Genomic DNA, 23,712 nt, shown 5'->3' with positions numbered 1-23,712 from the left:
CATGTCCACATGGTTTGCTGTATCATTTTGCTCATGCCATGTTTGTGAAGTCGCCCACCTTTTAGTGCTCTGGCCCCAACTCCAGCAGCTTTACTCTCAACCTCTGCTATTTCCAGGGGGCAACAAAACCTGATTCTGGATTTTTCTTAATGCTCACCACTGCCTTATCTAACTTCTGTCTTCTCCAAACCCAGCATAAGGAAGCTCATTTCCCCACAGACACTCCTAAATAATACCATGATCCAGCACAATGCTACAGATGCCATCCCTGAGACTCACATGTACTGCTCACTTTTTCATTTTTTTAGTGCTCATGGCCTATAATCCAAAATCAAGGCTAATGTGCAAGGACATCTGCCCAGTTGTGTGGTGGAATACATGCAGCCAGACAACGCTATGCTGGCTGAAGATGGGGTCAATCTTTTCTCTACAGGCAGCGATGCTAATGGGCAGACTCATGTTGTAGAATTTTCTCAAATTTTAAAGTTGATTTTAATCCTTAAGCTAAAATCAAACAATCCATCCAAGGAAATCCAGGGATAAGCTAAATGCTTTTTGTCAGAGCTGGAAACAGTGGAAGCTCAGAGAATCACAGCAATTAGACACTGCCTCTGAAGGCAACGAGCTAACAACTTATTAATTACTCTGTTGTTTGTTAGTGGACAGTTACAGGTACACTGTTTCACCCAGCATACTGAAAGTGTTTCATATAACTTAAAAAGGTGCAAAGGATTCAAATGCCCCCCTCTTCTCCTGGCTTCATCTAACCTTCTTGACAGCAAGTGCAGCACAAGCAGTATAAAGCAGCTCAGTCAGGTAATACATAGTAAGATGACAAACATAAAAGAGTCCTTAAAATACTTTCCAGCATTACCAGCTGCTCCAGCCTACTGCAGAGGTCACACCGCAGCCTAACAGTCATAGTCCAGAGTCCTGCATGTCCCTAGAAGCTTCTGAACTCAGAAGTCCTGGATTCAATCAGACACCCTGAGAGGCTGCAGGTGGAGAACCATCCTCTCTCCCTCATGCTTCAGACCTCAGCCAAGACACCTGAAGACCTGGAGAGTCCCCTCACCCATGGGCAGCACTCACCAGTTTGATTCCCTCTGTACAGCCCCAGAAGAATGCCAAGCTGAGAAGGCAGCATTTTTAAAATATTTTATTTATTATACAAACTATTTACAAAATCAGCTACTGCAACCACAGGCTTCCAAATTTTGGCTGAACTCTGCCAGAAATTCACCAGAGGGAACTAGGATTTGACCTGTATCACCCACAGCTCCTGGTTTCTAAAAACATGCAACATGGCCTGCAGGTGCAGAGTGAAAGCCAGGCCCTCTGCACCTCAAAGCAGCTTCAGGAAACACGGAACTTCTCTGAGATGATACCAGGATCCTAAAGATTTCTACAGAAGGGCCTTCAAGTGGGAATAAATAAAGGATAAAAAGAAAAGTAATGAACCTCTGCCAGAAGTAACACAGGATAGGTGACCAAAGCACATCCCCGTTAACTAGTGTTAAGGGCAGCATTACTGGGAAAGGGTATAAAGTTAGAGACGAGTTTAGAAACATTGTGACAGATCTCAGGAACACAGGACGGGCTAGGGCCCTGTGGAAACAATGGGGATGGGTTTAGTTGAGTAAGAGCACCCATCACAGTTCTGGCTGCACTTCTGTTAAGACAGTTCTTGACATCTGCACAGCTGCTGGGAAGCATGGGGTGCTGGCTGCAATGCAATGAGAAGTATTTACAAGCTCCTTCCAGCAGAGGAAGACTGCCCAGTGTCCAGCTACTTTATCCTCAGAATAAAAAAGTCCAGCTCAAGAGAAGGGAGAAGATTCCTGAGGAAGATGTCACTGGCAGAGTTGGCCCATAGCTACAAAGCTGGAAACATCCTCACCAGGTGAGACTGCAACATGGGAACAGCACCAAGCTATGCCTCCCAATAGCCAGAAATTAAGCTGAACATCACTGCTTCCTCTCAGTCCCTGGAGAAAGGGGTAAAGTGGTGGCATGAAGAATACAAGAGCTGTGGAAGCAACCTGCAGTGTAAATATAATGGTACCAAACTCTCCTCCCAAAGGTCAGGACCTTGCAGAATGGAGCCTGCACTAAAAATGGGAGAACAGTCACTACTAAAGTGATCTGTCAGAGCACAACAGTGGCAACTCTGAAGCTGGCAGGCCCCCAGCACCTTGGTGCCAGTGAGGGAATGAATTCACAAGGCAAAGAAATCCCCCTGAGTAGTCTCAATATTCAGCTGGCTGCTTTTTGGCACCAAAATGGCTTATTTTTTTTCTGCATGGAAATAACGCAATCCAAGAATGGCCACGATGCTGCCTTAAAAACATTTTCTAGATGTACAACATTTACCCCAAATTCCTAGTCAATTGAACTAAGCTATACTGGAAAAGCACAAACAATTGTCTTAAAATATCCATACTGGGCAGAAGTCTATCTGGATCAGCTTGAAGACAGCAGAAAGGGACTGAAGAGGATGATGTGATTTTTTTATCTAATATGATGTTCTAAAATTAGCTCAGGGATGCCAGTCTGAGACTCCATTCTGGAAGAAATCCAGCAATTCCATAATCAAGTGAAAGTTTATGAATTGCAGGTAGTAGCAATGCAGGTTTCTCACACTTTGACTCTTGGATGCCTTTGACTCCTGACCTGAGCTAAGGGACTGATGAGAACTTAAAGATCTTGAATTTTACTTCAGTGAAGAACTCATCAAGATTCCCAGATTGCCCTTTCCTTTACTTCCCTGTGAAGCGCTGAATGGACTGCCAGCAACAACACCTCCCAATGAAAAGCTTGCTTCTTATGCTGGTCTGCACACTCCTCTCCCCACAAGCCAGACAGTGATGAGTGCAGTCTGTTGAGTGATCACTTGAGTGAAGTTCTAGTTAATAATGTGCTGGAAAGCCAGCAGCACTGAACAGAAGGAAAGGAGAGCTAAAGAAAGAAAGTAGGAAAACCAGGAGGACAGAAAACCAGCTGCTCTCCAGGCACCAGCACCCCTCTAGAAACTGCCTGAAATGCAGTAGAGAAGTCTCAGGCTGTTGCATGATAGAGGTAGAAGCCAAGACCCTGTGGGATGATGGCATGGAGGTACCATGTTTTTCCCAGTACCACCATCCCAAGAACAAACACAAGCCCAGTGCACACTGTAGCTGCTTACCAAGCTGTCACTGTTAGTACATAACATACATACCCTGAAGGTGAATGTGGGATAGGCATTGGTGCTCAGCATTAAGGAATCACACTCATGCCTGTACTCTCTCTCCTGAGGAAGGGAAAAGAAGGCAAGGGCATAGGACAGCTTCCTGTGCAACATCAACTATCATAAACATTCAGTGGAGGAGAAACTCCTCTTCCAGTTCATTTGCCGAGGCTCATTACCAGCCGCTGCTGGAGATGGATGCTTCTGCTGCTAGACCCTGGTGGAGGTAGTACAGGATCACTGTCAGGGCCAGCACTTGTGCTCCAATGAGATTGTTCTCCCCTTTGGGTTACTCCCTCCAGTGGATACTGCCCACTTTTCTCTGTGGCACAGGCGACAGCAGCATCCAGAGCAAGGAGAAGAACCAGAAACCCTTGTGTCAGGTACTGAGACGATGGACAACCTTATACTCTTCAAGAGTCAAAGTTAGATGAGCTACTGGGGAGCACCACTGGGGGAGCTGAGCCAAGACATGGGAAGTTACTAAGGCTTCCCAGGAGCCAGGTTTCCAGCAGAGCTCCATGCTGGTCTTTCCTCTTCCTCCCAGAGAGCTACAAAAAAGGCAGCTCAGCAGATATCTCGCACCTCACTGTAACTTCTGCTTATGAACTTCATCTTTTCAGAGAGGGATGGGCTTACATGGTGCATGAAAGTGAAGTGCAATATCTCCTTGATGAATGCACCATAGTCAATTGCTGTTTCACATTGAACCAAAGGGAGAATGAGGGAAAGGAAAAGATGAGTTCTTGATGACATATTTGGGATATGGAAAGGCCACGTGACATCTTCTGGATGATGAATTCCTTTACATGGAGTCTTTGCTCGGCCTCCGTTGCCCATGTGTAGGGAAGGAGAACAAGCAGAGGACTGAACCTGGGTCTTGCCATGAAGAGCCAGGAGGTTAAGTGGCCTCCTGAAAAGGGGAAATCACAGCATGCCAAAGCCCTCGCAACCCTCGCTGATAGCTAGCTGCAGCATCTTGTGCACTTCTTCATAGGAGTCATAAGTAGGGAGGCACAGCTGGTTAAAACTGGAAAACAAAAGAAAAATTCCATTCAGACCGAGAGGACCATCTCTATCAGCTGCTTTTAGATGGGTTGACATAAGCATCTTACACATTACATGTTACATACTGCTGGCCCACCAAAACTAGAGCTGGGGTTATTCCCAAAACCACAATGTGGAAAGTCCTACTGCCCCAGGATACTTGCCAAGTGTGGGCTGTTGGCAAAGTACTGTGAGTTGGAGCTGCAATGATCTGGAAAGATGGACAGAGCGCAGCAAACCCCCCTGGAGGCAGCTGGGAGGAACCAGTTGTGAACTGCAAGAGCCTGGCCAGCTCTTCCTGTGTGAAACTGGAGACCACAGTCCAAAACCATCTCATGACCTGTTAGGAAACAGGAAAGGTAAAGCCAGGTCTGCCAAGTGAATCAAATAAGCATCTAAGCAAGATGCAAGATGATCAGTCACTTGCCCTTGTAAGCAAGTTACTCATAGTAAAAATTCTCTTGTTTTACCCAGGTCACACATAAAGGCAAGTATTAGAATTTCTTACCAGTTAAGAGATGTCTACTACCTCCCACCAGTTCTTTCCCTTAAAGAAGAAAGACTTCTGTTCTCCCCATAGAGGTTTTTTTTTTAGAAGTTCCTGCACAGGCTATGAGGTAAGTTTACAATGCAGAAGCTCATTTGCTTCTTCCACTAGGTTAGTCTTTTGCTTTTCCACAACATCTGGTACTTTCGCAGGAAGGTGGAACCATCCCAGTGTTTACAGCTAGAAGCTTGTACTTCAAACCTATCTTCATCTTGGGTGTTTTGGCAGCTTCCATTATTTTTTTTTAAATGAAGATGCTAACATTCCCATACACTTCCCCTTGGGAAAGGCAGGAAGGGATAGGAAAAATTAAAGGTATAAATTTAGGCTACAACATTTACCACAGCATTGAATCCCAAACACTCTACATAGGCTGCAATCATGATCTTCAAGAATCCTTTTGAGATAAGTATCCCACCATGAACATCTTCAGCAGCAATAATTCCCACTGATTCCTCCTGATTCCCTGGCTGAACTGTTCTTAAACAGAGCTTTGTTGGATTTTCTTAAAAGACCACTGCTGCTGATTTTTACCTGCTGGTAACTGATTAAGCATCATTTCTAGTCAGCCAGGCTGAAGGATGTCTCTAGGGCTAAACATTATGAAATAATGTGTGCAGTCCTACTCCTCAATTTTCCAGTTCATCCCCTAGAAGCCTGATTTCCAACCAAGAAATCTGTTCCCAATTTAAGCTGTCCTCTGTTGTAGTTTAAATAACTGGCTTCAGCAAGCAGGAGAGAGAAATCCTTTCAGTTACCTTCTCACGGAAGTGCCAAGATCCTCCTACCACCACAGCATGTGCCTTGAAGTCACAGACGCTGATATCTCCAGTACCACACATAAGCAACTGAAAGGCAAGAGACCGCTGTCAAAGTCAGGAGCCAGGAAACAAGGCAACAGCTACTGTGCAAATTACAAATGTTTAAAAGGCTTTATTCCTGATCCATTTGTCAGAGAGGAGGGGAAGGGATTGATGCTTAGGGATCCAATAATTACCTCAAGCTCATTCTCATCAAAAATAGCCAGGAGGTTCTCAGGAACTAACTCATTAAGGCCTGGAAGAGGAGAGGAGAGCAGCAAGTGCTATACCTTGAGACATAAAGGCAGAACGAGGTGGGGAGCAGACATGATGTTACCTTTCAGGAAGTGATCCACCTCCTCTCTAACCTGGCTGGCCAGCCTGTACTGCGCAAGCAGATTTAAATATAAGATTTTATTTTCATTGGTCACTGGTATTTGAGCCCCTCCTGTCACCAGTTCCACCACCTGAAAACAGGAGAACACTTGGTGTGAATGTGACCAGCAGCATTCCCCAAACCTGAACTCTCAACCAAGCAAGGAGCTAGTGGCCAGAGTCTGCCTTCTCTGCTACAGGCAGAAGGTGTTAAAACTGTCCCACCTCTAGAAACTGCCTCTCACCTTCTCCAGCTGTCCTGTTTTGCTGTACTTCTCTTCAGCAAAGACCAGATCCATCTCACTCACATCATTGTTCAGTATGAAACAAACTTTGGATTTATAGAATTCTGGGTCATCTGTTTCAAAATACTGTGTGAAAGAAAAGGGAAAAGATATGGAGGAGACAAAAAAAAGCCCAACAATAACACATACATTGTTAACCAGGACTCTGGATCTGCTTCTACTACACCAATGCTGAACTTCTCCCCAGACCAAGGCTGAGAGATTTTACCTTGTAATGCATACGAAGTCCTATGATCTGAGCCAGGAAGGATCGGGTGAAGCGAGCTCGAACCAGTTGTTTGTAGGCACCTCCCAGAGATGATTCATAAAGACACTTTCCTACTAGGCGGCCTGCAAATTCATACACTTTGAGCCGTAAATATGTGGGACGGCCTGGGTTTGGATGTACCTGGGAAGAAGCAGCAAAATGAAATATCCAAGTACCAGCCAAGACTAGCACAGGCTGTGCCAGAAGCTTTAGTGGGTATCCTTAAAGCCACGCTTTGGGGATACTACAGGAGAAATAAAATGCCTAAGCCTACTTAGGAGAAATTAAATAAATAAATGTTTCACATGCACAGGTCAGAAGCTGTATAAAAGCATAAATGGATTCTGAAATATTCAGAGCCAACAAAACCTCTAGACAATGATGCCACCTCCTCTCACCCAGAAACATAGCCTTCCCTCTGGCCACCCTCTGCTGTTCATCCAGCCAGTTCTTTGACACTTCACTGGTGTCCTGGGTTCAGCAGTAGCAGTCATTTTTCTCCTTCTTAGCAGCTGGTACAGTGCTGTGCTAACATGCAGTGCTAACATGACTTTCAGACTGGGAACAGCGCTGATAACACCAGTGGTTTTAGCTGCTGCTCAGTAATGTTTAGTCTGACCAAGGACTTTCTGATGCTCTGCCAGGAAGGAGGGGAAGCTGGGAGGAAACAGAGACAGGACACCTGACCCAAACCAGCAAAAGAGGTATTCCATACCACAGTACGTCATGCCCAGTATATAAACTGGAGGAGTTACCTGGAAGGGAGATCACTGCTTGGTCAGGCTGGGTGTTGGTGGGCAGGTGGTGAGCGGTTGTATTCTCTTCCCTTGTTATTTCCCTTATCATTATTATTATTGGTGGTAGCAGCAGTGGTTTGTGTTATACCTTAGTTACTGGACTGCTCTTATCTCAGCCTGTGTGAGCTACATTCTTTCGATTCTCCTCCCCATTCCTCTGGGAGCTGGGGGGAGGAAGTGGGGAGGGGGGGCAGGGAGTGAGAAAGTGGCTGACTGGACTTAAACCATGATAACTGGGTTAACATCATGAAGCAAAGCTTTGAGAAAGGCACTGGAAGTGACTGTGCAGGCAAGCTAATGAATGGGTAAGGTTGCACACCACTTAATAGCTGCATCATTATGTAACCATCAGCATGTCAATGCACACATTTCTGTGCATTCCACATAGGAACTGCAGACTCACCAAGGCCTGGTTGTTATCACTGAAGCGGGTAAAGAGTTGATTGGTGGTATCAAATAATGCCTTGCAGATGAGTTCAAACCACTCTCTGCGTGGACCTCCCCAGTCCAGAGCTATGAGATAAAGCAAGCTTGGTCATCCATGGGTCATCAATTCAAGAGTTTCATGCATGCTGCTATTAGCTAACATGAGAGCTTATCACAGTGAACAGCTCCACAGCAAAAAAACAGTAAACGGGGACTCCAGACCTCTAGGTTTTGCTCCCAGATCCAGTCCTAATATTTTTGATTTGGGCCTTAGGTCCTTATGTAAAGTAGGGAGAGAATAGCACCAACAGGGTAATTCACTAACATCTGTGAGAAAGTGAAAGGGCTGGAAAGCTTCAAAGGATAGACATACTATAAGAAACCAGAATTTCAGGCTAAAACTACTCCACCATCACTTCGTCCTCAAATATATTCACAGGATAACTCACCTTCTTCATCCTGAAAAATCACCTCAAAGTTTTTGCTCCAGTCAGAAACAGAAAAATTTCGTGTTGCTTTAAAAGACTGAAAAAGATAAAATAGCATCAGCCGTTACTGCTTAGAACCCCACAATCAATATGCAATCCTGCACATGTGGATCGGCAATTTAGGCAATACAAACCCAAGAAACAGCCTAGTACTCTAAAGTATAAAAATGAGAATTAGCAACTCCTAAGGTCTAATTCTTATTTGTCCAAATCTACAGAAGCCAATTCCTCATTTTCTATTATGAGACACATTATCTACATAAATACAGCTCATCTTAAAACCAGTGTGAGGTCTGAGCACAGCACAGATGTATCCCTCTCAATGCTGCAGTACAGTATTATTTAAAGTATTAAAATGCCTGTGGGAAGGAGCAATTTCTGTAAAGCACTCACAGCCCACGAGTTAGAGTTAAAAAAGAAACGTTTCAGAAAGCATTGGAAAATAGCTTGAAGGGTTCACTGCATTCATACTTAAAGTCACAATGCAAAAAAGTAACAAAATATTTCAAGTGTCTCCAACTTCCTGCGTCCTGATTCTGGATTCCAGTTAAATAAAGCTACGAAAGCTACACAGCAGTCCTCAGTCACACAGGTAGCTTTGGCTTAGCTTATCTTCAAATAGGTTAGAACATCACAGAAGCTACACCTCTGGGCTAAACACACTGGTCACATACATTTGTGCCTGTCAACCTTAGACACTAAATCTTACATTTATTATTATTATGGCACTTTAATTTACTTTGTCCTATGAGGCTGTAACATCAGTGCTCATGACAGTGCAGAAATTTCCAGAATAGTGGGAAAAACAGTCATATAAATACTGTTTATGAGTGAAGTAATTTTGTAGCAAGCTATTAACTGAAACATAATCTCATAAACACTGCAAGCTTGTGTATGCAGAAAACACTCCAAAAAACACAGATTTCCTGAGTGTAAATCAAGGGAAATCACTCCTGCTTTCCCCAGAAATGTCCTTTTCCATCTTTATAACATTCCTGTTGTTAGACACATGTGGAAACAATAAGTCAGGATAACTGCCTGCCCTGTGCAGACAGTATTTAAAATGTCAGTTAAGAAACGTATTATCCAAATGTCTCTTTCTTAAGTTTGATTTTGAAGACACATCAGCTCAGGTCAGCATTGGTGAAGACTACGCTCAAAGACTTCACAGAATATTTTTTCATCCCACTGAACCACTGCTAGAAGCCCGTCAATGCAAGAGTTTCATGCATGCAGCTCAGTAACACCTGGTTTGACAGCTTATCTCACTGAATGGTTCGGTACCAGAAAAACAGCAGTTAAAGACTCAGAGGCTTTAGGTTCTGCTCCCAAATCTGGTCCAGGTAGACACTGTTGTACTGGGTGTCAGGTTCCAATATAAAGTGGAGACAGAACAGCACTAGTAGATTTCCTGCTTTTACAGGCTGTGCATGCATTTACCGTAGACATCTCTCAGGTCTCGATTTACTATCTGATGAGATCCTTAAAAAATTATCAGAGCTGAAGTTTCCAGTTACTTATGAAATTGATCCGATCTTACTGGCTGCAGAGCAGGAACACAGCATCCCACGCAAGAGCAAACCTGAACACAGAGGAGCTACCTGGAGATTTTTCTTTTTGCTTTTTCCCCATCTCAAGCTGTCTACTGGCATCCACCTTGAAACTGAAGGACTAATCATTTCTACACGGTTGTCCTAGCACATGCCAGCTTGAATTTCTTTAGGCACTGAGCAGAAGAAAAAGGATGGAGGAAGCACTGGGCTTAAGCAAAGTGACTTATACACTCACCGACTCCAGCAGACAGTGACGGCTGACCTTCAGCGTGACCTTTGAGTGAGGTCTTTTCATGTGCACCTGACGTAGCTCCCGCTGAAAGAAGTTCACTTTGTCCTGGAAGGTCTCTGAGCCTCCTGAGAATATTGACAATTTGGGTCAGGCCTAAGCTGTAAACACCATCTAAAAAGTCATTCCTAAGGCTAACAGCACAGGTTGGGTTTACAGCCCAAGGTTGTGTTTATTACAGCAAGATTTGGAGACAGAACTCTAAAGGCAGTCTGCAGTTAGTCTTGGTAGACATTCAGATACTCACAGGTGTGCTTTCAAAGAGCCTGACAGAAAAGCCAAACTGAAAAGGAACAGCTGGCACAATGAAATAAATTCCCTGGAAGCACCAACAGGAACAGAATATGAGACTCCAGGAATCAGTATTCTCATCAAAGGTCATTCAGTGCTGGCATTTCTCTCCAGGAAAACTATCAGGCTCAAGTGCTAACTTCCTGGCTACTTTGCCCACCTCACCACCCCTTTACCTATGTTTTTATGCAGAGAGCGAATGAAAGTGGCTGCCAAGATGTTCCTCTCCTTGCAGCTGAGCTCCACAGGGGGTTGGATCCCATCATCCACCACCAGTGTCAGTAATTTGTGCACAGGGTCAGGGCCAAGGTATGAAAACTAGCAGCAAAAAGATGCAAGAAAGGGTAAACCCATCATGCAGAAGGCATAGTATGTTCAATAGACAGGGCAACACCACCTGCATTCCAAGACTTTCTCTGCTCTCCCATGCAGATGCAGTTAACAGGAACATTATTTCAAGCATTCAGACTCCTCTCAGGAGGCTGCTTCAAACTTCACACCCTAACCCAGGGGCTTCAAGTGGACACAATCATAGCATTTTAGCAAGATTATGAGGAAAATAAGATAAATGCAAAAGGAATCAAGTTTTTTTGCCTAGCAAAGGCAGGAGGGAGTGATAAAACTGGCTCCTATTCATAAATACCAGAATTTATGCACTCAGAGGGAATTCCAGAGTTGAATTTTACACACCAAAATATTGCTCTGTGGGTGAAAGCCCTTCTCTCCAAAAGGCCACAAGCTAACAACATGCAGGTGCAATGACAGCTACATGGGAAGAGGCTCACCTTTGTGCCAGGACATACTCTAAAGGTGAAAAGGCGCCATGGAATGATCTTCAGGTAAAATTCTTTCACTGATAATTGCTGAGTAACCACAAAGAAAAGAAAATGTTAAAAGTGACGCATCTGTTAAGGGTTGCCTCTGGAACACATGAGGCACAAGACGGATCCATAAAGCCAAAACTCCCTGAGCCCCAGGGACAGGTTTATGCAACATTTGGTGACACCTTCTTCTGGCTCAATACATAAACACCTGTACAGCTGTACAGAACTGTAAGGAACTTATCTGTAAGACTTGATATTCATTAAACATGTGGGATCCCTGCATGACACAGATTTTACAAGTGTTCAGTAGAACATCGCCAGTCTAACTGGAAGGTAACATTTAAGCACACTTGAGAGGCTGAATTCAGGACAAGATTGTAATGCACTGACAAAAAGGCTTTGGAAAAAGTCACACTAACAGAACTATTGCTACTACTCCCTAATTATCACAACCACCGCAAACAGCTTTTAAAAAGCAGTTGCTAAATCCAGGAGATCTGCAGAATTTTCTTCTCAGTGTACTTCTGCCAGAACAAATAACTAGTAATTGTGGCCCTGGCGTCTTCTGCAGGGCAAGCCAAGATGAAATTTTAGCATCTTTAGACAGAACACAAAACCATTTCCTGCACAAGTCTGTTCCAGCTGCAGTGACCAAAAAAAAAAAAACAGCATTTCTCCAGAAACAAAGCAAATATGAACATCAACCCCCTGAAAAAATAACAACATAGTCATCTACTGCGCAGAGATGCTCTAGGTATATATTAGAGATATCCAGGGATTCACCTACAAAAGCACCAGAATCACATTAACAACTTTGGCACCTAAAGGGAACCTGTACCAGTACCCACTTCTGGTGATCTCCTTTTCTACATAGTACAATAGAAAAGAGTATAGAAGTCCAGAGCGATACCCATATGTTTAAAGGATGCTGAGCTCATGAGGACCCAGCACTCATTCCCCAAGTTAGTTCTTAGAGCCGCATGCAGCAGAGATTTAGAAATCTTTAGCAACACCCTCCATCCTGTAACTGTTTCACAGCCCTCTTTCTCTTGTTAGAGAGCAGTTCTTGGATTAGTTTTTTTTCTTTGATATCGCTACATTTTCAGAATGTTTTCAGATCAACAGATTAAAAAAGTGAATTTAAATTTATTCATAGATTTAGTGGAATTTACTCTCTGGTTTCCCTGAATGCTCATAGGCAATAAGATGGGGCAATAGTTTCTGTCAACATATTCTCACTATAAGAGAATCTTCAGTTTCTCTTGACTTGCTTGAATCCTGCTTTTCTGCTTACACAATTACCCTTTGTTCTCTGACCATACTTTTTTTCCTTTTATTTCCCTGAAAGAGTCAAGAAACAGGACAAAGATGTAAAATCTGAGACTCTCCAGATATCTACAGATATCGAAAACTGAGAAAGGGAATGACAGGTCTGACCTGACCAGAGCAAAGGAAATATCTATTGAACAACCAGCGACACAATTCCCAGTAGGCTTTGGATCAGACCTAGAAAGACACATGGAGCCCTAAAATGTCAAGGAGCATTTGAACATCATTCTCAGTCACAAGCTCAATGCTTGCTGTCTAGCCTTAGGCAAACCTTTTTTAATCAAATCTGAGGCACCCAAATCTGGAGCTAAGATATAGGGCACAAAGAAGCTCTTCAGTTACAGTATACTTTAAACATGCACTCAAGAGTGGCAACTTTGTGATCTCTACCTTAGGTGACACATAGCAGTACACTTTTTTAGGTTTCTTCACTTTCTCAGGCGTTTGGCTGTCAGCGGGAGAATCTTCATCTTCATCCTCAGTTGCAGTAGAAGGACGCCGCTGGGAGGAACTCACATGCATTGGTGGAAGTTGCCACTGAGTGTTGGTATAACTAGGAGCATCATAAAGGTAGGCTTCAAAGTAAATACTGACACCTGAGGTGGACACATTGCGTTCTACAATGTTCTTTTCATTCTCTAAGGGAAAGAGATGTAAAAGAGTTGTGTAAATCTTAATAGAGACCAAAATCAAAACGTGAAGAATCCACAGACCACCATTAACTTAATTTCAAAGAAAAGACAACACACCCATAGGAAAACATGGTCAAGTGTAACTCTTATTTAAAACAACCCAGGAGTGGGATGAACACATTTAAGACACCAGTTTTATCTATCCTGGCTTCAGACAGTGACTGGTTGAAAAAAAAAGGAAAAAGGCATACAGAACCCCTCTCAGAGCAGCAGCCTGAAGGCATAGCCACATGACAGCCACACTGCAGACTGGCTCACTCCTGAAGAAACCAGGAATTATAAAATTGCAGAAAAAGAAAGTATACAAGTTAGGTGTTCTTCATCCACATGGCTTAACATACAATACATGACTGACTCACTTTTGGTATGGCTCAGATGTCAACTACTAGCAAGCAATAAATATTGCCTAATTTCTGAGGTAAACCTCCTGAGATAAGGAAAAACACACACGTGCTTTTATCTGCTGATGGGACAGAGAGTATCAGCCTTTAAAGAGCTCCCTTGTCAGCAGAAATTCATTTACCTTAACATTTTTATAAAAATAGGCATTCCTTGATCAATTAAGCAAGGGTAGCCCGCAGGGAAGCCACATTTAACTCTGCTACACGAGTTCAGCAAAAGCATCTTGTAAGAGGAGATGTAGAGAACGAATACTGAGTAACTCTTGACTCACCACTTAGAACAATGATGTCAAAATCGCCATTACTTATGGGCTGGTTCTGGTAGGAGATGCAGGCATGGAAACACCCCCTACAGTGCAAGGTGAGTCGAAAGAACACTTCACAAGTCTGCCGATTGGACACCACAGACTTCTCAAACACAACATCAGAGCTCTCATCTTCTTGAGGACCCAGCTAAACAGGAAACAAATTAACAAAGGGGTCTCTCTAGCTCACCCGAAGCCAAGTAGCAAGGGATGAGGTTGCACCCACCTCATGGATGGAAAGGCTGTAATTGTGCTCATCTACCAAGGACACAGAATTGCTGGTGGGATTGTCATACTCATCTCTGGGAGCTATATGCAGAGTGTGCTGCTGCCCACAGGTCAGGACCAGAGTGGAGAAATGGCAGACAATTTTGGTTTTGGAGGGAACCACCATCCCTGAAGCAGACAACAACAGTTTAGAGACAAATTCCAAGGTGAAACTAAAAAGAGCAAAGGAAAAGCAACTAGGGGTACAATAGCCTTGAAAACTGATCAAATTTAGACACATTCTATGCCACTCATTTGAAATATCTGACCACTAAAATACACAGGTTTGCCTTGAGTCAAAAACGTAATACTGATAAAGCAAACCCAGTTACTAGCCCTCTAACAGGTTTTTTTTCCACCGTTCTAACCTTCAGCTCAAGAACTTGCTTCTGACTGCACATACAAAAGACACAAGCCAGCTGACATCCCAGGAAACCTGCATATTCAGCCTACCAGACAAACTAGCCAGTAGAGTACCTGAGTGAAACCCGAGCTTCCTCTTTCTGAAGGGGCATCTTAGCAAGCTTTGCATCTATTCACAATGCAAAGGAATAGAGGTGCTTTCAGTGAACATGTACATGAAATATAAAATATGCCAACTGTGTAAGAAAATGTTTTCAAAGAAGCGTATAATCAAAGGTACCAACTGCTCCAGGAGCTTAAAGGAACAGAGTAAGGTATTCAAAACAGGAAGAGTCATATGATAGCATTTCCAATTCAGATACAAGTAACTCAATACTTTCACAAAAGGCATTCTCTGAATAGTAGATGGACCATGAAAGAGTTACTACAAAACAGAGAACATCATGACAAGTGGTTAGGGAGTTTAAGCAGCACTAATGACTTATTCAGTAAGGCATTTACTATTTTGCCATGTGCTGGTAGTTGCAAGTATGATTTAGTCATGGGTCTATTGCTGGGATCTACACATGGCAAGAGGAAAATGACAATGGGTAACCCTTTCCCTGTCACATACCTATTTTAGCCACAAACACATTTACCTAACTGCCTCCAACACCTCCAAATCTACTTTCAATCATTAGAGGGCCACTTCAACCTTACCTGGCTGGAACACCTTGTAGTAGGGGCTGTAGGCCACATTCAAGCCACCGAGTTTTACAGTGATCTCATATCTCCCAGCCCTGCGCACAGTGAAGGCCACTTTCACCACATTGGAATTAGGCTCCTGGAGAACTTCCTGGGTTACAGGAATATCAATTGCTAGCTCCACATGGCAGATGTGAACTCGCAGCCCCACAGGCCGGTGAGCAGGGAAGGGTTGCCCATTTTTATAGAATAACTGCGTGGGAAATGGAGAAGTCCAGGTCAGCAAAAGTATGCAGTGCACAGAGCAAGAGAAAGCAATCTGCCTTTGGGAAACAAGGGCAAGAACCCCAGCCCAGAAAAAGAAGGAAAAAACCAAACCCCAAACAGCCAGCTGTGTCATACAGGCTGTGTTCTCTGAAGCAAAGAGGGCACAAGCAGGCACTGCACAGTCTCATTCTCTTTTGTGCTGGGGTTCAAACGAGTGCTCTTGAAAAGAACATGCCTCTAGGCATTTCTTCTCTGCACTATTAGTGCAACATCAGAGCAGAAACCAACAGACTGTACTACCAAAAGGAAAAAAGCAAAGCCACATCCTTTCAGAGAAACAAGCAAATCTTGTCCATTTCAGCTCTGGAAAAGCTGTCACAGATTTCTTGAAGGAAAAGGTCTGGAGAAGATGCTGACCTAAGGAGCTGACCCAGTCTGTACTGGTAAGAAACATCAGCACGAAAACAAAGTGTTAGATAAAATCAGAGGCAGCTCAATCACCAAAGCGATCTGCTAGACAACTTCAGAAGGTAACATACCTAGACCAGTATGTCCTCAGAAGGAAGGAATTACACCTCAAAACCTATGTGCATGGCTCTTCAAGAGCCATCAGTTTGTGGGCCAGATCCAACCTGCCATCAGCAATCAGCCTGCAGTCAGCAAAAGGGTACTATTATTGCCTGTTTCTAAATAAGGGAGGGTGTGGGGCCTGAAGTAGCTCATATCTTGACTGTCAGCAGAAGAAACCAGTCTATGCAATAGCTACTGTTGATGAATAAAGGGCTAAGCAAATGGGAGACAAGCATGAAGTGTAAGGGCATGTTGCTGGAGCTGCCATGGGTAAGACTCAGTAAGGTGAAGAGAATAAATTTAAACAGCAGGAACAGAATGTGTGCCTTTCCTCTCAGCTCTTTTGCAGTGCCTGCCCTGGAGTTAGAACTCCTCGCTCACTCTCCTGAGAGGGATGGCTTTGGCAACCTAGTTGAACCTTTCTTCTATTTTTGAAACCCTTCTAGGTGGGTAGAAAGATGGACACATGAGCCCAGCAAAACGTATTCAGACTTTCTCCACATAGCTCCAAACTCTCAGTGTCCAGGCCCCTCACCCATCTTGTGTGTACTTGTCCCATTCCCCTAGACGTAGCCTTTTGGGATTGGAGGGAAACGAAAATTCTTGGCAGGCTTTTCCAGGTCAGACACAATAACACTCAATTTTGGAGGAACATGGAGCAGCCATGAAGCTTTACAGCTCTTGGGTTGGTAAAATGCCCATTCCCACGCTTCCAACTTCAGCTGCACAACCGAAAGATTGCACCGAGTCTGTTGAAGACAAGGCTCAGCCCACTCACTTCCCATTAAAGGAAGCAGTAGATAGGACAGGCCTGGTCTCCTGTGACTCTTCAGAAGATTCTAAAGAGAGGGAGATAAGATTTTAAGGAGTGCAGACCTCAGATACACACAGAGTTCCCGTTGTAGGGGGCAGAAGACAGATAGCTTTCCTACTCCTAAGTTACATCCAGCTTGGGTCAAACAAAAAACATCTGAAAAGCCCATCCCTAACTCAGACCTTTATTACTGTACCCAAAGCTGCATGGAAACAGAAATATTCCCTTACATGCACTCGGAAGGCCATGCTATGGCCCACCTCGTAGGGGTCCTTCCAATCCCAGGAGATTTTGCAGGACCGGGGATCCAGGTAGTTGCCTCGCACGTAGTCATAAATAGTTCGCTCCCCTCGGCGCTCCCGGTCCTCATGCTGAAGGAAGCTGACTATACGTGCGGCAAGTTCAAAGAGGAACTTAATGGTGAAGAAGAAAGCTACCACAAATACTGTGATCCCACCTGCAGCAAGGAAAGAACAGAAGGTGGTTGCAGCAGCATGGCTAAGTCAGGCACCCAAATCCCTTCTGCATCAGACCAAGGTGCCTTTTATTAATGACAATCTACTCAACTGCAAATTAGGTGTTTAAGGCAGAAGCTATTACGTGAACATTTATGGTTTGTGTTATGTTACAAGTGAGGTTAGAGTAACAAATCCCTTAAAACTCTGCACATTACGGCAAACAGAGGGTATAAGTAAAGGTCATACAGAATCTCAGGTATGGCTAGCAGACGTCTCAGCAGAAGCATGTAATTCTCTCCTTTGGTTACCTAGTTTGGAAACTAGCTGCAATTTAGAACTAGAAGTTCCCTCAATGAAGCAGTCATATAACCACACAACCCCTGCACATCACATTAAGGCTGGATTAAGAAGCAGCATGGAGGCAACAATCCTGCACTAGTTCTCTAAAGAAAAAGTAAGGGGATGGCTTAGGAATGACATCAGTGGAAGGACTTCAGGAACAAGAATGGTGGAGAGGCAAGTTCTGCCAGGTGGAGGGCAGAGTGCAGGGTGACAGTAACTTCATATTTGTTATGTAGACTCTGAACATGAAAGTAGAGGCTTTCAAGAAACCTTTCTAATACCTATGGAGAAGTCAACAAATACAGTGGCAGCCTTTCCTTCACTTACCAATAATGTAAAACATCAGGTCCCTTCGGTGAGACACACAGCCGAGGATCACAGCTGCATCTAGAACACAAAATAGGCCAAGTCCAGTCCAATGACTCTTCCTCACATACACTGGCCTAAATTTAATTTATGATTCCTCAAACAAGTATCTATTGATCATCTATCTTCCTCTCCAAGGACATCCCTAAAGCATTATTCCATAAGACTACGAAATATGCAAACAGCACAGCATGCTACAAGGAACAGTTCTTCGTCCATCACAGATACCCACTCAGATCAGGAGCTCTCAGAAGGACAACAGGCTATCCTGAGGAAACAGTGAGAATGAGCTCTGGGAACTGCAAGAAGGAGCTACTTTTTTGCAGGATTACCAACTTGGGCAGCAGTGGCCAAAAGCCACTCATTCAAAATCTAACATCTACTTGTTTCTGCAAATCACAGTTAACTTCTAGTCTGCCATGAAAGCACAGCACAGAGCTACCATCAACATGGACAGAAGCTGAACCTCAACCAGCAACCTCAGAATAAGAAGCTATGGAATAAAAGGATTGCAGACAAAACCATCTCCACTTGTTCAAAACAAACTCCTTCTAGGGCAGAATCCATTTTTTTGCCCTGTAACTCCACTACGGAAAGTATGAATGTAACTGGAAAACAGTCCATCTGTACTCTCCTACTCACATCTGCAAAGTGGAGCCTCACCACTGAAACTCCCTGATCAACACACAAGCTAAAACCTTGATTTTGTACACTATTAATGTTGCAGCAATTTTTAGAGACATCGATCTAGAATCAAGTTCTCTGTGAGAAGGCTGCTAAACAAACATGTAGTAAACAGACCACACCCAGAATAATAACATGCTGTCTGATTGATAAGACACAGATAGCAGCAAGGAACATGTGTGACAGTTAGACAACTTGGCATACACTAATGCATACAATATAGCTCGCCATGTCACCATTCAGTTAGTAAGAAGCTACATTGTGCATTCAAGCTGCTTTTTCTCTTTTTTTTTTTTAAACAAACACAAAAGGGGAGTTATTTGTCAGTCATCTCAACAGCAGCAGCAACGGACATCAGCATGCAGAAAGCTCAAATGAGGTATTTCCCCCCAGCAACAGCCATGACTTCCCATACCAGCAAATTCCCTTTGCTGGCCTCCATAGATATTCCATCCTGCAATAAAAGAGCAACCACATACCTTTACGCAAGTACCCATGTTCTAAAAGCCAAAAGTGGAGGACCCATTCTTCAGCATCCTTCCTCCTTGTGCCCAACACTGGGGCAAACATCAGCAAGAAATGGCCATAGGGAAGATTGTCATAGAAAGAGAAACTCCTGGAACTTGCATCACAGAATCACTGCTGAGAGGTGAGGACCTGAGCACGGCAATTTCTTCCTTTTTGTGCAAAAGTGCTGCCCTGCAATGCTGCTCCCTGTAGCCTGTTGTTTGCTAGCTTCCCTTAAAAAGGAAGGAGAGAGAAAAGTTAGATTACCCCACTGCTGTGGACAAATCTAGCAAGTAGAAACATGTGACAGGTGTAAGATGCACGAGTGTCACTAGATGTCAAATCAATAGGAAAGTACTATAAAGGTATCGCTAATGATGAGGTGTTAGGCTGCCCCACATCCTCAACCTTCACCTGTCAATCTCATTTCTTTATGATCCCCTGAAACTAGCAGGTTCAAGACAGAACAAAACACATCCTTGCTCCATAGTTTTCACTGGGCTCATGGGTTTTTTTTCTTTTCTTTTTTTTTTCTGATGTGGTTTTCGGTGTTCAGGAAACCACTGTCCTCACGAGGCATTTCAGTTTCAGGAGCACTGGCCACTCAATTACAGTTTACTGTTAGGACTGAGGTAAAAATAATAAAAACTTAACAGGAAGGATTGATTCAGCCCACAAAACCCAGGACATATGCCAGAAGAAAAGCCACAGAGCCTACACAGTCAGTATCATTGAGAACACAAATTACATAAAGGAGCAAGACTGACATGAACAGACCCAGGCTCACCACACCAGCTGTCTGTAAAGACAGTCACCTCTTATGGGGATGTAAGCGATGTGCTCCTTCTGCTTGCCATACCACCGCCTCAGCTGCCACTTCCTCCTGACTTGCCCCTCATCTACCTTCCTCTTCACATTTGTCCTACTTTCTTCCATCCCAATAATCATACAGACATGGCTGCCTTTGCACACTTCCACTGAGCTTTCTAACACATGTGAGAACCAATAGGTAAGTCTGTGCTGAGCTCTTTGACTGTGCTGCAGGAGCAGCCAGACTCACTGTCTTTTCTTCATTCACATCTCAAGGAAAATCTCATCCACTTAGCTATTTTCTTCATTCCTCTACTTGAGCAAACAGCGATGCAGTCCCCAGGCATAAGTTCTCATTCTCCTCCTAGGTGAAGCTTCAGGTTTCTAAACTCCTATCTCTGTGTATCAAGAATCACTGACCTGGCAATTTCCTTGATATTTCAGTTCTTCCACAGTACATATCCAAGATGTTCTACAAACGCCTAGCCGAAACTCTGCCCCAGGCTGGCCTGGCTGTGGAAGGTCTATGGCTTCTCTCCACGCAGCTGAGGAAACTTACCAACCTTTGGGAATCTCTAAGATCTCCCTCCAGCATCTTACAGAACCAGTCTCTTTGTGTCACCAAAAAAAAACATCAACACAAAACTGGCCCTGTACATCCATCTACCCAAGCTATTTCTGCTTTAGTCCATAACTCTTTACCTTCTGTAAAGCACACCACAAGTCACCCGGCATCTCTCCTAAAAGCGCAAAAAGAGAAAGGCCCATCATTTCAACTACAAGGGTTTTTAAGTCAATTGAAGCCCCAGTTTCTTGTTGTGGATTGCAGAATTTCAGAGCTCACTGGACACAGTGAAGTAGTTACCTCCCTCAACTGGCATAGCAACTTGTCATTTTATTATCTCTACATGAAGTGATAAACAAGACACCAAGTCACCAAAGATGAAATTACTGTCTTACAATCAACTTTCTTCTAGCATACACATTGCCAGCAACTTTAACAATGCTTTTGCAGCTGGATACATTGGGGTAAAGAACCAAGCTGTGAGTACCTAATGTCCAAGATATGTTGCCATTCACTTATTAGAATGCAGATCTAAATTAAAATAGCATCTGTGCTACACACTGCCAGCTAACCATCTGGGAAACTAATTCTGAATATCAGCCATATACGGTGCCATTTTTGCTAGAACAGGAAAATAATGCTGAATTATCTGACAGGTCTTAGTGATCTTGATCCAAGGACAGAGCAAGCAATGGTCTCCTGCCACCTGCAGGGAAAACAGGGATTTGGAAAGCTTCACCTTGGTTTGACTCAAGAAGTGGTGGCCTAATCAGGATAGACAGCAAGGAATCATAAAATAAACTATATTAGTGTCATTGTTTCTCTCAAGTCAGCAAGGAAAGGAAGGCCAGTAATGAGAATACATTCAGTTTGTATTACTGCTGCTGTGAAGCCAGAGGAACACAGTGCAAACCTCCAGAAGGAAGAACAGGTTTAGCTGCACATACTAAAAGAACTATAACACAGTAATGGTACATTCATGTGGCTACAACTACAAAGCCAGCTGGGGGCATGCTATACAGAACTGATCTACTGAGGTCCTAGGAAATCTGTTGTGTGTCACGGGGTTTCTTGGTGCACCGATAAATTTAACTTCCTTTCTTCTTTGCCCTGACAAGCTCCAAAAATTAAGAAGAGGGATTAAAAAACTCTCATCCACCTGAGAGGAGAGAACTCTTCAACTCTATACAGAATGTACTCTCAATCCATGCACACAAATGTCCACCACCAATGGCGTATGCATCTCATGTCATGCACAGAACAAGTCTCTTTTGAGTGAGAAGGCACAGTATTTTCTCACACTAAGTAAAGCACACACAAACCAACAAACAGGAATGCCCATGGGAACCTAGCTTTAAAATATACCCACAGAGAACTAAAAAGTCAGCGCAAAAAGCACTGAGCAGGCTTCAGTATCAGCTGTCAAGGACAAAAGCCACATCAATGGCCAGTATCCATACAAAACAGCCATTCTCTCGACAGGCTGGAATGTTGTCATATGCATTTACACACAAGCCAAGTAAAATCGTGGGAACAGGAAAAAAACCCACAACACAGGAGACTTTTGCCAACCACCTCGGTCTAAGGACTTATAATCGAAACTGAACCGCCACCAGGGCTGTCAGTTCTCCCTGTCCTTCTCAAACACAGCAAGCCAGCCAGATGGTTACTTTCAGACAAGTCTCATCTTGACATCAGATCAGCTCCCTAAACCAGAACATTCAGTCTCTTGCCACCCATGGGGAAAGCAAATCATCCCCTTCTTCCTCAACTATTGCCTTCACCCAAACCATTTGGGTCACTTAAGCAGCATCAGAGAAGCCACATCAACTCTATGTCCTCAACAAACAATTAAACCTGGTACAATCACCTGTTCAGCTGTGGTTTCGCTAACAAACCCAATTCTCCTTTCAGTCTAGTTTTCCTCTTCCTTGCAGAGTCTCAGTCACAGTTCTATTGAGAGCAGTGCTTCAGGAAAAACACTCCTGCATAACACCTCACTGGCTGCATAGCTGCTTTTTCTGACCAGGACACCAGATAAAACCGGTTGCATTTGGAAGATACCCACAGCCACAAGTTCTCACTAATCTCAAAAGCTAACACAAGAAAGATAGCAACAGGGTGGCTTCTCCTTCACCTTCCTAGCCCAGGGCACTAAAAACCAAGGGCTCGGACTAGTCTGAGAACTTGGAGAATGTTCCCTTACATGTGAGAAAAGATATTTTGGGACAAACTATACCATCACGGTTGCAGAAAGCACTGCTGAAAACGTGCCTACTTGTCACAACTGCTGTCAAGATCTACAGATGACAACACATTGCTTTTAATGTAGACATCCGTGAGCCAGAGCATATCAAAGCCAGCACATGTACATCAGCTCTTCAAATCACGCCAGCCCAGCAAGTTTCTGAAAGCGGCTGACAGCCTCCGTAATCTCCCAGCCCCGTGAACAGAAACGGAGGGAGGAGAAGGGCGATCGGTGTGCTCTGGGCTCCCCCCGCTTGCACCAACTGGTGCCAACGCACCCCACGGCGTGCCCAGGCTGCAGCCTCCGCGACCTGCCACCGACAGCAAACGGCTCGGCCGAACCAAGAGACCGCGGAGGCCACCGCGCTTCACACCACGGATGGCCAGCGCCAGCTCTCTGCTCACCGGGAGCACCGGCCCCGCCGCGGCCCTCCGAGTGGCCACCCGCCTCCGGCAGAGCAGGGACCCTCGCCGCAGCTGCACCAGGCCTGCCACGGGCAGCGGCAGGGCGGTCTCCAGCACGGGCGCCCCGGGCCGTTAGCGAGGCCACCCGCGGCCGGCCCAGGCCGCGCCGGCCGTCACCCTGGGGGGGATGCCCGACCCTGCGGGGCGGCAGCGCTGCGGCTGCAGCTTCGTCGGCCCGGGAGCCCCGCTCTCACCGCCGGAGCCCGCCCCATCCCTCCCCGAGGCGCGGACGGGACACGGAGCACCATTACCGAGGGCTCCGGCAGCAGCCGCAGTGCTGCCGGCTCTTGTGCGCGACCGGGACAAGCTCCCGCTGCCCGGGGCTGGCGGCCGGAAGTGACGGCACTCCCGGAGCCGTCCC

At 44.6% G+C, this 23,712-nt stretch overlaps 1 protein-coding gene across 3 annotated transcripts; it reads right to left on the bottom strand.

The window, feature by feature from the left end:
* Nucleotides 1-1,143: 1,143 nt before the first annotated feature.
* On the bottom strand, nt 1,144-23,693 carry AREL1 (apoptosis resistant E3 ubiquitin protein ligase 1). Of its 3 annotated transcripts, XM_005148899.3 has the most exons (20): nt 23,603-23,693; nt 19,237-19,497; nt 18,035-18,094; nt 17,138-17,364; nt 15,272-15,509; nt 14,169-14,338; nt 13,910-14,090; nt 12,935-13,182; nt 11,177-11,254; nt 10,568-10,709; nt 10,047-10,168; nt 8,220-8,295; nt 7,748-7,857; nt 6,509-6,688; nt 6,241-6,366; nt 5,958-6,087; nt 5,818-5,876; nt 5,579-5,668; nt 4,438-4,613; nt 1,144-4,256 (listed from the first exon to the last, which is right to left on the bottom strand). In XM_005148899.3, exons 2-20 carry the CDS (start codon nt 19,325-19,327, stop codon nt 4,154-4,156), a joined length of 2,607 nt encoding a protein of 868 aa, XP_005148956.1. In that variant the 5' UTR covers nt 19,328-19,497; nt 23,603-23,693; the 3' UTR covers nt 1,144-4,153. The 3 variants fall into 3 exon arrangements, with proteins under 3 accessions (XP_005148956.1, XP_030904652.1, XP_030904653.1); XM_031048792.2 differs by lacking the exon at nt 18,035-18,094; XM_031048793.2 differs by lacking the exons at nt 17,138-17,364; nt 18,035-18,094.
* Between the last annotated feature and the right edge of the window lie 19 nt (nt 23,694-23,712).

This window comes from Melopsittacus undulatus, chromosome 4 (assembly GCF_012275295.1).
Source record: "Melopsittacus undulatus isolate bMelUnd1 chromosome 4, bMelUnd1.mat.Z, whole genome shotgun sequence".
Taxonomy (NCBI): Eukaryota; Metazoa; Chordata; class Aves; order Psittaciformes; family Psittaculidae; genus Melopsittacus; species Melopsittacus undulatus.
Note: the sequence above shows the minus strand (reverse complement) of the source record. Positions and strands in the feature narration are given on the sequence as shown.